Source organism: Podospora bellae-mahoneyi (genome assembly GCF_035222275.1).
Source record: "Podospora bellae-mahoneyi strain CBS 112042 chromosome 1 map unlocalized CBS112042p_1.2, whole genome shotgun sequence".
Taxonomy (NCBI): Eukaryota; Fungi; Ascomycota; class Sordariomycetes; order Sordariales; family Podosporaceae; genus Podospora; species Podospora bellae-mahoneyi.
Genome location: NW_026946360.1, coordinates 597,024 through 609,648, shown reverse-complemented (window position 1 = coordinate 609,648; position 12,625 = coordinate 597,024). Strand labels below are relative to the sequence as shown.

At 54.4% G+C, this 12,625-nt stretch overlaps 4 protein-coding genes across 4 annotated transcripts; 1 reads left to right on the top strand and 3 right to left on the bottom strand.

The window, feature by feature from the left end:
* Positions 1–251: 251 nt before the first annotated feature.
* QC761_123155 (uncharacterized protein) lies at positions 252–2,476 on the bottom strand (the record flags this gene model as incomplete). Its single annotated transcript, XM_062875577.1, has 3 exons — positions 252–400; positions 451–1,041; positions 1,105–2,476. 3 exons carry the CDS (start codon positions 2,474–2,476, stop codon positions 252–254), a joined length of 2,112 nt encoding a protein of 703 aa, XP_062736154.1.
* A 1,245-nt stretch (positions 2,477–3,721) lies between these two features.
* On the bottom strand, positions 3,722–6,229 carry QC761_123150 (uncharacterized protein; the record flags this gene model as incomplete). Its single annotated transcript, XM_062875576.1, has 1 exon — positions 3,722–6,229. The coding sequence occupies one exon, from the start codon at positions 6,227–6,229 to the stop codon at positions 3,722–3,724; it is 2,508 nt and encodes an 835-aa protein (XP_062736153.1).
* A 919-nt stretch (positions 6,230–7,148) lies between these two features.
* On the bottom strand, positions 7,149–8,123 carry QC761_0026640 (uncharacterized protein; the record flags this gene model as incomplete). The annotated part of the gene is made up of 3 exons (XM_062872179.1): positions 7,149–7,308; positions 7,637–7,853; positions 7,997–8,123. The coding sequence occupies 3 exons, from the start codon at positions 8,121–8,123 to the stop codon at positions 7,149–7,151; spliced, it is 504 nt and encodes a 167-aa protein (XP_062736152.1).
* A 439-nt stretch (positions 8,124–8,562) lies between these two features.
* On the top strand, positions 8,563–12,348 carry QC761_123140 (uncharacterized protein; the record flags this gene model as incomplete). Its single annotated transcript, XM_062875575.1, has 2 exons — positions 8,563–11,428; positions 11,489–12,348. Exons 1-2 carry the CDS (start codon positions 10,711–10,713, stop codon positions 12,346–12,348), a joined length of 1,578 nt encoding a protein of 525 aa, XP_062736151.1. The 5' UTR covers positions 8,563–10,710.
* Between the last annotated feature and the right edge of the window lie 277 nt (positions 12,349–12,625).

Genomic DNA, 12,625 nt, shown 5'->3' with positions numbered 1-12,625 from the left:
GTGTATTTGGTGTATCGACCTTTTTCTTTTTATCCATGACTTCGCCCTTCTCTTCAGTCGGATTACTTCTCCTGTTTCACAGTGGGGCACTATAAGAGCGCTTGGCTGTTTCTTTGCCTGCTTGTCTGTATTCATATGAAAACACTTTAGATAATTTTATTTTAGTTTTCAGGTTGTAGAATATGTAACGAACTTCGTTTTCTTTGGTGGAGGATTCAAAAGACCCCAAGCCTCGCTTTCTGTAAATCCCATCATGGTGGGTGCTTCTTTTTATTGACGATCCCCCACGTACTCGCGTGGGGGTTGTTATGCTCCTCGAACCTGATCGCGAGTCTGACAGGACCATAAGGGCTGAAGTCTTTGAAGGGTTCTGTTCCAATGAGGGGGTCCCAAAGGGCGGCTAGAGGTGCTGTTAGCATCGAAGTCCACCAGAGACTTGCCAACACTTACGAGCTCCAGGAGGCTGTTTGGGGTCTAGTCGTGGCGCATACTTCCACTGATCGGTCTCATAGATCCAGTTCCATTCCACCCATAGGTTGACCTTCTTGGGGTGCGTGGGCTTTGGCGGATTACCGCGGTACTGGCCGTTGTCGTTGATCCCGCCCCTGGCGTCGCCATGGGTCCATGTCTGAATGGCATACCGGTAGAGGTTCCAGCGTTCCATGTTGAGCCGGTGCAGCTCTTTCTTGAACGACTCTTCAGTTTGCAAGGCGGGCTGGTTGAAGAGCTTGCACGTCTGTCCAAACAGGCCGACGTAGTCGTGAAAGAGACCGCGCTTGGTCCTTCTCGACCAAGGGCTCTGGCCGGGTGCGAGAGTATCGTGGGCGCCGAAACATTGCTCCGTCATCCTGTTTCGTATTCTGAACCAGTGCCCGCCCCACAGCTTCCACGAGCCTGGACGGAGCTGGGCCTTCTTGGCGTAGAGGTGCACCATCTCCATGATGGAAGCCCATTTGTTAATGAAGTCGACATGGCTCTGGAGTATGTTGCGTTCCTCCAACTGTCGACTGGTGAGCGATTTGCGTCCGGTCAAGGCTACGACTGTTGGGGAGGTGGGTTTATTTGTCAGTCATCAGCTTTTCCCCGGCACAGATGGGTACTAACGAATATGCTCGCAGGCGATGGCGTTCAGGTTGTATAGTTGAAGGACTGTCCCGTCGAACAACGCTTGCCAGGTACGCTCCTCGTTTGTAACTCCAGGCCCGACCAAGAACTGGGCTTCCATCTTGATCGCCCCGACCCTCTCTTCTCGCTGCTCTTCCGTGAGCTGGGCTCTTTGGCTAGAGGTCGTCAACTGTGCCATGCCAGTCGTCACCGCTGATAGGGTTGGAGGGGGCGGAGGAGGAACATAGACCTGGCTGAACGTCTCGCCCTCTGAACGACCTTCAAGGTCCTTGGGCAACAGGCTCACCTCGGTGGTGTTTGCCTCATCATGTCGAGCCGAAACAAGTCGCAGAGCTACAACTCGGCAGTCGACCAGAAGGTCGACCCCGTGGACGATTCGGTGTACCGAGGCCACACGCATCAGCTGCTTGACACCGATGGGCGGCCTGACCTGCACAAGGAGGTTGCCGCTAGATGTCGGTATGCCATTCAGCACGTCGTCGAGATATTCCTGAAACTCCGCGGCAAAGCGGTTCGCATTGTCATACTTTTGCCACCGGCTTGGGTCCAGGTGATCCCCATTCGTGATTCCCCAATGCTGGAGGAGCATGCGAAGATAATAATCAACCCTGTACTTGTCGCTCTCTGCATCCGCCTTGCTGATGAGCGTGTCCTTGGCTTTGACGTCCGTCTGAAGTCGTTCTATCTTCCTAGCGTTGGACTCGATTTTTGGATCTAGAAAGTTGTACTGAGTGTGGTAACTCTCAACAAGCTCCTTTGTCGAGGCGAGTTCCTTTTCGAGCCTTTTGATCTTCGCGGCATCACCAAAGACGTTCTCCATTCTCTTCCACACCTTGTTTTGGCTATCCTCGTCAATCATGCCAAGTTCGTTGGCTACTGCCCGGATGTTTTGGTGTGTCTGTCTAAGCTTCTCATCAAACTGGTCACTCCACCCCTTGTACATCTGCTGTACTGTTCGTCCTAATTCCTCATCTGCGTACCAATGCTGCCTTAGCGGGTCCCCGAGATTCTGAAATCTAAACGCTTGATTGCTCGTTAGGGCGGCGCGCATTCTGTGAGCTGCTGATTCGACATTTCTTTGGTTTGGCCAATGCTCGATCGGCAAGAAGAGCGCGACGTTCCTGTAGGTCGCTTCTTCAAGGGTCTGAGGGCGAGTGTGATCCTCTCTAACAGGAGCGTGCTGGACGTTGATCGTGCCTGCTAATCTGTCGGCAAGTTCTCTTTCTTGCCTTCTTGTCAACCTCTGGAGAGCGTACACAATGGTGTTACCAGAGGCACCAGTATTACTGGGGCCAGCAGGAACTTTAGTTACGCCAGCATTGCTGGACCTCGGTGATCTTTCCGGTGGCATATTTGCTGCCCTGGCTAAGTGGTTTGGATTTTAGGATGTTGGTTTTGTGGAAACTTTGTCGAGCTCTTTGCAAGTGCAACACGGTAGCTTGGTGGACTTGCTCGTCTGGGTTTATCTGGCAGCGTGCTGAAACAAAGACCGGATTCTCGTTGATGGACTTGGTACTGGAATTCAAAGGTCGAACATACCTTACCTACCTATCCTGGCCGCATTCGGCAAGCCATCATGTACCTTGACAAAGCAGCAACAAGCAAGACGAGGTTTGTACACGTGGAGTGTAACTTTACCTACCTACACAGTTCAAGAGAAACAAAAATACATGTTCCAGCGAGAAACAGGAAATAAAGCCCCATACAAAACCTCATCGACAAGACTGGCTCTTGTGCTGAAAGAAGTGTGTTTAAAACCAACGTCAATTTTTATCACACCCTACCACAACTTGCCCTTGGTCATTGACTCTGTCATTTTCCCTGCTCGCGCCAACCCCCGCCCCAAATTTCCTATAAATATTTTCGAACAGCCAGCTTCAATCTAATGTTTCACCACGTAAACACAGGCCACAGCCCCCGGTATCGAACTCTTCTTGAAGGTGGCCATTCATTACTTCCACCACGTTTACCTCTATTTCCCAACCATGTAGATGGCAATTGCCAAACCACAAAGAAAACCGGGTTTCAAGAACAAATGCCCTCCCATGAAACCAATAACCCCATCGACCACAGCCTTGCCCATTTAAAGAGCATCGTCATATAGAACATCATGAAAACAAACATGTGGATCACATGAAACCTGCCCTTCATACCCTACCTACATAACCAAAGTCCGTAACCTTTGTTTTCGTACACGCATCCAAAAAGAAATCCACAAGCCAGAGAAGAGTTTTTCATAGAATAAACCAGCGCGTGAAAAAAAGAAAAAAGAAAAAAAAAATCGGTCTCAACTTATAAGTGATAAATAACCAAGCTTTCTTTCCCGTTCCACTTCACCCCCCACTCCTTGAACCCCTAATGCGAGATAACATATACCCACCGCCGCCCTTTAACTTGACAAAAACATAATAAACAGATGACAAACCACTAAATGCACACGGATAAATAATCAAAAAATAAAATAAAATAAAAAAATTCCAATCCATATTCAATCAAAGTATGTCCCACCAAATCACCATCTTTCTCTCTCAAAAAGCACATCGCCCCTTGCAAAAAGCACACACATACATGGTCATTCACCACAATCCCTACCCAACTAAGCAAAACCCCCACCCATCTGCGCCTGCCCCCCGGGCCCAGCCCCCATCAAGATAGCCTCCGGTATACTCCCCCAAAACAAATTCCCGTTATCCAGCGTCTCGCTCTCCTTTGTCCCGTGCGCAAACTGGTCGATCCCCCCGGGAGCATGAAACCAGGGCATGCTCTGCGCCTCGGCCACATAGCTCACAATCTCATTCGACGAGTACCCCAGCGGCAGCGTCGGGAAGGAAACCATGGGCATTTCTGGCGAGGGGATCGTGGTAGATGACTGAGAAGGGGATGGCTGATGCGGGTGATGTGGGTGGAAGCGCCAGCTGTCAGCGTTGTCTTCCATTTTGCCGTTGGAGTCGTGCGACTGATGATGGTAGGGTTGGGGGTGGTGGTTGGAAGAGTTGATCGGGGTGAATGAAGTTGACCGGGAGGGCTTCTCTTCGTGTTGTTGTTGTTGTTGTTGTTGTTGCTGTTGCTGTTGGTGGGAATTTGGCTCGACGGTGCTGTCTCGGGAGGACTGCTTGTCGTCTGGGCCGCCCGTGCCGAGTATCTCACCGTTATTGATGATCTTTCGACTCTGTTTCTGCCACTCCTCGAGACCGCCACCGCCTAACCGCACGCTGATGAGCTTGCCCTCGTTGTTGCCCGGCCTACCGCTGTGCTTGTCCCAGTCTGACTTGACCTTTTCGTAGTAGCAAGCCATCTCACGGAAGTAGTTGCAGTACGTTTCGGCCAGCTTCAACCACCGGGACATCTGCTTGAGGGTGGAGAAGGTTGTCCCAGTAGGACCGTTTTTGGTGATTTCAAGATCACCTGAAAAGGACGGGAGCATGTGGCCCTTGGTGTCCATGTGGGGAAAATGGACGGCGTAGATACCGACAAAGGCTGCAGTCCAGACAGAAAACAAAACCAGTGCTGACATGGGCAGCTTGTCGCCACAGATTTCCACCAAGTCAACAATGTCCCTCGCCGCACGGAAGATCTCCTCGGCGCTGGTGTCCCAGAAGCCGGCCGGCTCCTGACCCTCAGTGAAAACGGGCTCGTCGAGCGGACCCACAGGCCTGTCACAGCGGATGGGGATGAACGGGATATACTCCCGGTGAAGCATTATCCTGCAAACAGCACCGAGCATATGCAACGAAACATACACGCTACTCGCTTGGTGGTTCTCGTGCTTGTAGTAGTTAGAGTCCGACCACTGGAAGTTGGGAGGTAGATCAGCGTAGAAACCCTCGAGTTTCTCGCGCAGCTGGCAAAACTTCGATGCCGAGTGCCATGGAGCTTCCGTCTCGGTGAAGCGACCACCCGCAAAACTCCACCGTGAGATCTCGCCCCAAAGGTCAACCAGACGTACAAAACGCCCCAGGACACTGTCACTAATAGGCCGCTTCTTGTCGATTCCCGGGACAGGGTTCAAGAATCCCGTAAAGACGTCCTCTGACAGATCAAATGACATTTCGGCGCATGGGAGCTGAATCCGGAGGTCCTCAGATCGAATCGTGGACACCCGGTCTTTACCACAGCCCAAAAGACGGTCCAGTATCAGACAACTGAACATGGTCCTCCTTCGAATCTCCTTGGCGATAATCATTTGTGAGTGAGGAATGCTAGGCCCTCTCGCAAGCGCAGGTCGCATGCTGAACTTCTTTCCGGGTTCCCCATCGCCATGGCCGAGACCCAAGGCCTGGGCCATGCGGATAGCCACACCGACATACATCCACGCAGCCATGCCGCCAACTCTCGGGACTGCTTGGCTCCATTCGTACAAGCCAAGCATGAGGAAAGCTTGAACTCTTTCCACCGAGGCCACCGTCATGCTGGTCCTCAGCCCGCCGAGAGCTTTAGTCAGGATCTCGGCATAATACTCCGACGCCACAGACGCCTTGAGGTCAGGTCCAGGGGGCTGCGGTTTCGGTGTTGCAGCAGCGCTTGATGCATTCTTCGGCACGGTAACATATGATACCAAGGTCTGATGGAAGCGCGCCGTCAAGGTCAGAATGCCTAGCAGCACAAGATTGATTTCTGGGGATGTATCGCTGGGCTTAGCCCTGAATCTGCTCCCCAACTTCTCCTTCAACGTTGCCAAGTGCAGGAAAGGCAACTCGGTCGCAAAGTGAAGCCGGTATATGTCAAACAGTTGTGACCAAACAGCCTCGTTTAGATACGGCATCGATAGCACATCCTCGGCGATCATAGCGGCCGGCACGGCACCCTCCATCTTCACGATATCCTCCATCCTCCGCACCCGCTTGCGTTCAGTGCCCTGCTCCGCCTTTGGACCGGCGGGGGGCTCTGAGCGCTTAGGCTGCACCGGCGGCGCTTCTGGATAGGTGCATTCTTTGCCATTTCGGATGCAAGTGTCGCACGGCGAATCGCCACCTGTGTTGTTGCACTTGATTTTTGACTTGCGGCAGCTCTGGCACGCAATGCTGGACCGCTGAGCTGGCCGCTTCGCATTGGCTCCCCGTCGACTGTCCGCAGTGCCCGGACTGCTGGGGCTGCCAGCCATCATTGTAGCCGAATTTGATGCCCGGCTGTCATCGTCAGGGACGACGACAGGCTTCGGAGCTGGTTGTTGAGCGCGATTCCCGCCCCCGGCCGCAGAGGGGCGCGGCGGGCTGTGTGGAAGCGGCTGTCGAATATTTGGTAGCCGGTCTGGTGGTGCCGGGTCCGAGGGCGGTGGAGGGGCCGGTGAAGGCCACTCCGTGGGTGCGGGAGATGGTTCCGGCGCCGGTCCGGCAAAGGCGTCGTGAAACTTTCGTTTCGGGGGAGGTTGCTCCGACGGATCGGCCGGGGACAGGATGGACTGGATGCGCAGCTGGGACGCAATTGTGACGGCGGTTGGGTCTCGCGAGGGGACCCCTTGATACAGGCGCTGTCAAGAAACAAGGCCGTCCTTGGGCCACACTCCACAGTGCAACAGACTGCTACTGCAGAGAGACCGCTCGGCGGAAAGCGATGTGCAGGGCACGGGGAGGGGAGGAGAGCCGAGGCTAGGTAGTCGGTGTCGTCGGGCGGATCGAAGAGCGGACGGGACTAAATAGGGTACGGAAGGTACTCACACTTCGGAGGGAGCGCGGCGAGATACCCAGATGATAGGATCAGGGAGGGGGGGAGGGCGGGCAACGGCAAGACGGAAGCACGACGGCGGCGCGAGAGAGGGGAGGGAGGGGGGGGAGCCCAGTCGAGGCAGCGCAGACAAGTGGCAGAGAGGGTTTCCCGGACGGGCCAGTGCTACCAGAACAGTCGAACGGGCGTTGGCACAAGGTATTACAGCGTCGACAAGAAATGCACGTAGCCGTTCTTTGCGCGCGCGGGTGGCCGGACGAGTCAAGGGCCACAGATAGCGAGAAAAAGGGTGTGTCTACCCGAACAGCAATGTGACGCCGAAACGCAGCTGTTGATTTGATCCGATCCTAACGATGCCGATGCTATCTAGCCTGCTGCGTGGGCCAGGCCGTGGGTCGTGGGTCGTGGGTCGTGGAGGTTGCGCGCGTGTGGTGGTTGCGGCCGACGGATACTCCGTACGGCAGGTAGCGGCAGCGGTAGCGGGAGCGGGAGCGGCAGTGGGACGCGCAACGGGATGGTCGACTAGTTTGCTGGTTAGCCTCTATGCTGCTTGATAAGAAGAGAGCCTTTGGAAGCTGATCTAGTCGGGGAGCACGAAGACGGTGAGGTGGGAAACGGCGGGCGGGAAACGGCGCGGTGGTGTTTGGGCTTGGGCGGGACTGGGACGCACACGATATGCTACTGGCTGCACAGAGGCACGATGGTGCAGACAAACAACAACAAGCCGTGAGGGTGGACGCAGCTTGCAGTTAGGGGGCTAGAGAAGAGGGGAAAAAAGGATAATTCAGATAACCTACATCCAGATCGAGAGAAATTCGGAACAGCAAGCAACGGCCAACAAGCAACAAACAGTGTGTCGGCAGGGTCGGGTGCGTCAGCGTCAGGCGAAGCAGCTCCGAGTTCCGAGAGCGAGGGTGGACAGTTCCAGGTCAGGGATTTTTTTTTGTAGCGTAGGTACGGATACCTGACGGGGGCGGCAGTGGACGGGATGTTTGGGGATCGATCGGAAAACGGACGGGGGTTTGGTTGGTGTCGTTGACGGCGATTCGATATCTCTTCGGCCTGGGCTATTTGGAGCTGGACGTGGTGGAACGGACGGGGAATCCCAAAAAAGAGGCGATGGGAAAAAAAAAGAAGTGGCCCGTTGCGGTCTTTTTATTTGACGGCACTGAGTGAGGACTGGCATTCCACAAAGCAGAGTCGCAGAGACCTCTCCTGCTGGACTGTTCATAGGCAAATCCCTGAAGATGAAGTGCCATCTGCCATCGAGGAACGGGGAAGCTAGCATCTAGCCAAGAGCCAGTCAACAGCCCTTCCGGGGACGGCTCGGACAGCATCTTCCCGGGTTACCATATCGCGAAGTTTTGCACCTGGGCCGGCCTGGGCTGAGGGTATGGGCAGCCACCCACGGTCAGAGTTTGACATGTCACGGATTGACATCAGGGACGAACGATGGGGCCTGCCTGGTATCAAGGAGCATTGCACTCCACGCTTGAAGACAGGTACTTTCTACTCTACGCGACCCTTGACACATCCGCCCAATGTTTGATATGTTAGATAGGTTGTGAAACGATCTTCGTCTTGAGAACAATGACATTCTTTGGTACTAGGCGCATTGACCAACGGCAACCTGGGCGGGCACACCACCAACCAACACCACCGAAAGGTCTCCAAACTGGGAAGCTCAACGCTCTCACGGGCCACAGAACGCCCTCAGGTAAGGGAGATGTCGGCAAGAGGGGCCCTGGGTTAGCGCCTTTTTCTTTGACCTTGGCACGGCTTTCGAGCCACACCCCGCTTCCGCTGTTTACAGGAAGAAGATGGCGGCGTCGAAGAGTCAGGCACGGCACGGAACAGAAACGAAGCCTTATGAGTGGTTGACCTGAATATAAAACCCTTCGTTTCCGCCCATTATCAATCTATGTTTTGCAGGACAATTTGGCTCACAGACTGCCCGCCTGAACTCCCGGCCAGGATCTCTTCCTCCCACCAAAGAGCCGGCATCTGGATCGTTTCTAGGGCCGAACGGCATGTGGACACTCGCCTGTTTTGAGGCGGGCGGACCGCCGACGTCGCTTACGACCGACTCTCAGCAACTCCTCTGTGGTGGAACTGCTGACAAGACGAGGCTGGGCTTGTCCGTCAGGTCAGTGTTCCGAGGACGGTGGAACAAGCGCAACGGGTTCCTGTTTTCCAAGAGGGGCGGTGGAAGAGAAGAGGGCTTTTCGGTACGTCCGCAAAGGGACGATCTGTGAGCCATGCAGACGCACAGGGGACGGGAGATGCGTGAGGAGTAAGAAGTGACGAGGAACGGAGTACAGGAAAACAAAACAGCACCTGAAAAGCCGGAAAGCCTCCCCGTTGGCTGGAATCCAACGGAATCAAAAACCGACGACCTGGGAAGAAGCCTACTATAAGCAGTGTCGTTTTTCTCGCGGTAAATGCCTCGATTTGTTGGGTATTCACGCTTTGCTACGATGGGAGGACACTGCAGGTCGGCAACTGCACACTGATGGGTACCCGCCGCAGTGAAGAAGCCGAATCGGGAGTGCCTGCAGCCACTCGGCAACGGGAAATGCGCCCCTGATTCGATCGAGTCGAGCTCCCTCGACGCTCTTTTCCTCGAACTCTCAAACAGTTTCGATCGTGACTTCCAGGTTGCACTCAGGCATCCGAACTCTGCTTTACCACCTTGTTCAGTATGCTAAAGAAGCCAGGTCTCAAGTTGGGCCTTGGATGAGGCTAGGGAAGGCCTATCTAGAAGAGCCTGTGGAAAGCAGCTCACCCATGACAGCTTCGAGTTGAACAACGCAAGATACTGGGCTGTTTCCTTCACAGTTGCACAGTCTTCCATGTTGGGCGGGACACGATCTCTTCGTGACCCAAACACCCTCGATCTGGCTATGTAACCAACAATTGTGCCCCGCCATCAACCACTCTTTGCACGCTCAAACTCCAGCCAGTCAGACCATCACAACCTAATTATTCCAAAGTACTGCACCTCCCTCCCCCGCACTCCCAGCAAAAAGGACGCCGCCACAAACCATACAAAAAGGAAACACCGGCCAGAGCACGCGAGGCCCAAAATTGACCTTACATCCGTCGGCCACGCTGAGTTGGATGAACACCTGGAGTTGCCGACTACCGACATGGAGCGCGGGGAGAAAACCGGAGGTTCCATGATCGCAACCAGCTCGCTCAGGGGTTCTATATATGTACGCTACAGCGAGCGGGCTTTCAAGCATAAACGACCCTTTTCCCTGCAGGTGACAACGGTGAAACAAATGCGTCATCAGTAACTATATCTGAAGATCAGAAAAGATGTAGAGCTAACCAGAGCATAAAACTCTCCACCTTTTGTTCCCTGTTTCATAATAGACACGGTGGCGGATGCAAGAGATGTATCTTGTGGCATTGGAGGCTCTGATTTCATGCGGCAAACCAATGACGTCGCCCTTGAAGGGCGAGGCCTCGCGCCCATGCTCCACACAGGGGAGCTCTCTAAGCGCCCTGGGACCTCTTGCGCGGGGTGCTGGTGTCTCGCTGTTGCTATTTTGAACACTGGAACAGTTCGTTGGGGCAAGAACTGAAAGTGATAAGTGATTTAACCCCGCCTTCTTGGTCAAATCGTGCCATTGCGATAGAGCTATTCTTGCCATACACCAATCTTCCTGGGCGAGCGGTTTTTGGGTGATTTCATCGACTTGACGGCTGAGATAAAGAAGCCCAAGTCGCAGCGTCATCGCCCCTTTTTCGAGTGCGACACACCTGGACATCCCGCATCATCGCGCGGCGACAATATCGGCACATATTAACTGAAAGGACAGCCGACGTAATGGCTTCTGGACACAATGTGAGCAACCTACCTTGGCCACACCGATCTCAGACACCCCAATCCACCGAAAAAACACATAATCTAATCCCATGCGCCAACCACAGGATCCAAAGCTGCTGTATGCCATCAATGGTGTAAAGGCATACCATATCGCCAATGGCAAGGAGCAGCCCCTCACGCCAACGGGCCCGCAGACATTGTCGCTGCTGATGGTTCCTACGAGCTCTGTTTTCGCCGACCCGTCCATCGACCCGGAGACGTCAAACGCCGAGCAGGACTTCTACCTCCATCTTCACCTGCCCCCTGAGCTCGATCTCCCGCTGCCAGCCACCACGCAAATCTACCATCAGCCGCCAACCAGTTACCTGATTCCGCGGTGGGATTTGGGGCCGGACAGCGGCGCATTCACCAGGATTGAGTTTCCCTCGGTACAAAGCCGAAAGGGGATCCAGGAGGACGTCGACACATTCGAGACCATTTTGGCGCAATGCACCGCTTTCCTCGAGAGGGCCCCGCCCCCAAAAATTCATGGAAAAAGCGAGAAGCAGTGGTGGGAGGACACCGACCAGAAGGTCAGCAGCGGGGGTACTGGCTCCAAGGCTGCTGTCGCCACAGGCGAACAGTTGCCCGCGTATAACCCAGCAGACTTCAAACCTGGCGAGGCTTATGCGCGTGGAGGCCCCTCCAACACCGCTCACGCGCCAGGACAGATCGTTTTGGTTGATGAAGAGGACGGCAGCGTGATTGGCGAGCTTGCCGAGAACTTCCAGGTTGTTGAGCACAGTTCCCTGCAACCTGGATCGAAAGGTGAGTCCGAACCGTGTGGCACGGCATAACGGGTCCTTTCTAACCATTGTGATGTTGCAGATCCGGTCGAGATCACGCTCCCTGCCGATGGTGGTTCGAATGTTCAGGTGGCACCTATCTCCCCTGAGCTGTGGGATGCAGAGCTGCATCCAGCCTACAAGAATTCCTTCCTTGTCTCGAACGCGCACGCTGCCTCACGGCTCATCATCACTGGCTCCGACATGGTTGCCAAACTTCTCCAAGGCCAGGCCGACAATTACACCAAGCGATCCGAGCCTGCTGCGAAGCCCATGACCTTCAAGCCGACCACCAAGGAACACATCCGTCGCATCGGCACCTTTACTGGCGGTGCGGCCACTCTGTCGGCCAAAACGGTAGGCCAGATTGGCAAAGTTGCACAGAACCTCGGAGCGACGCTCGGTGGACATGGCAAGAAGGCGACCACTGGTCACAAGGGGTATGGCCCGGACGGCAAACCGCTTGACACATATAAGCCAGGCATCCTGAACAAGAGCATGATGGCTTTTTCCACTGTAATGGACGGTGTAGAGCAGGCCGGACGTCACTTGCTTGCGTCGACGTCAGATGCCGCCACAACTGTCGTTCAGCACAAGTGGGGACCCGAGGCAGGAGAGGTGAGCAGGTCGATTGGTGGTGGCGTCAAGAATGTCGGACTGGTCTACATTGATGTAACGGGCGTCTCGCGCAGGGCCCTGATCAAGAGCGTGGCCAAGGGTATGGTTGTGGGCAAGACATCAAAGGGCGAGTCTATCGTTGTGGGCGGGGGTGATGGCGGTGCAGCTGTTATTGATAATGACGGAGGAAAGTCGTCGGTTGACACACAGTCGCTGAGCGGAATGACAGTTGCGGAGGGGAAGCAACCAGCGAATGGCAACGGCAACGGAGCTATCTATAAGTAGAATGTTGGCGAGGCAGACGAGGTATGAGCCGTATTCTTTTCTACCATGACGAGTTGTTTTGGAATGTCCTGTTTTGATATCATAATTTAGCGTAATATGAACGGGATGTTCGGATGAGAAATGTGTGTGATGATGAAGTGAGAGAAGATCGCAGGACTTACACAGGGGTATGAATGCATCACGTGATGTCGACCCCCTGCCTTTTCATCAAGTCGCGTTGTGAACTGTCGAGTGGTTCCACCACTGACGGCATTTCATTGCTTCAGATAAGGTGCCT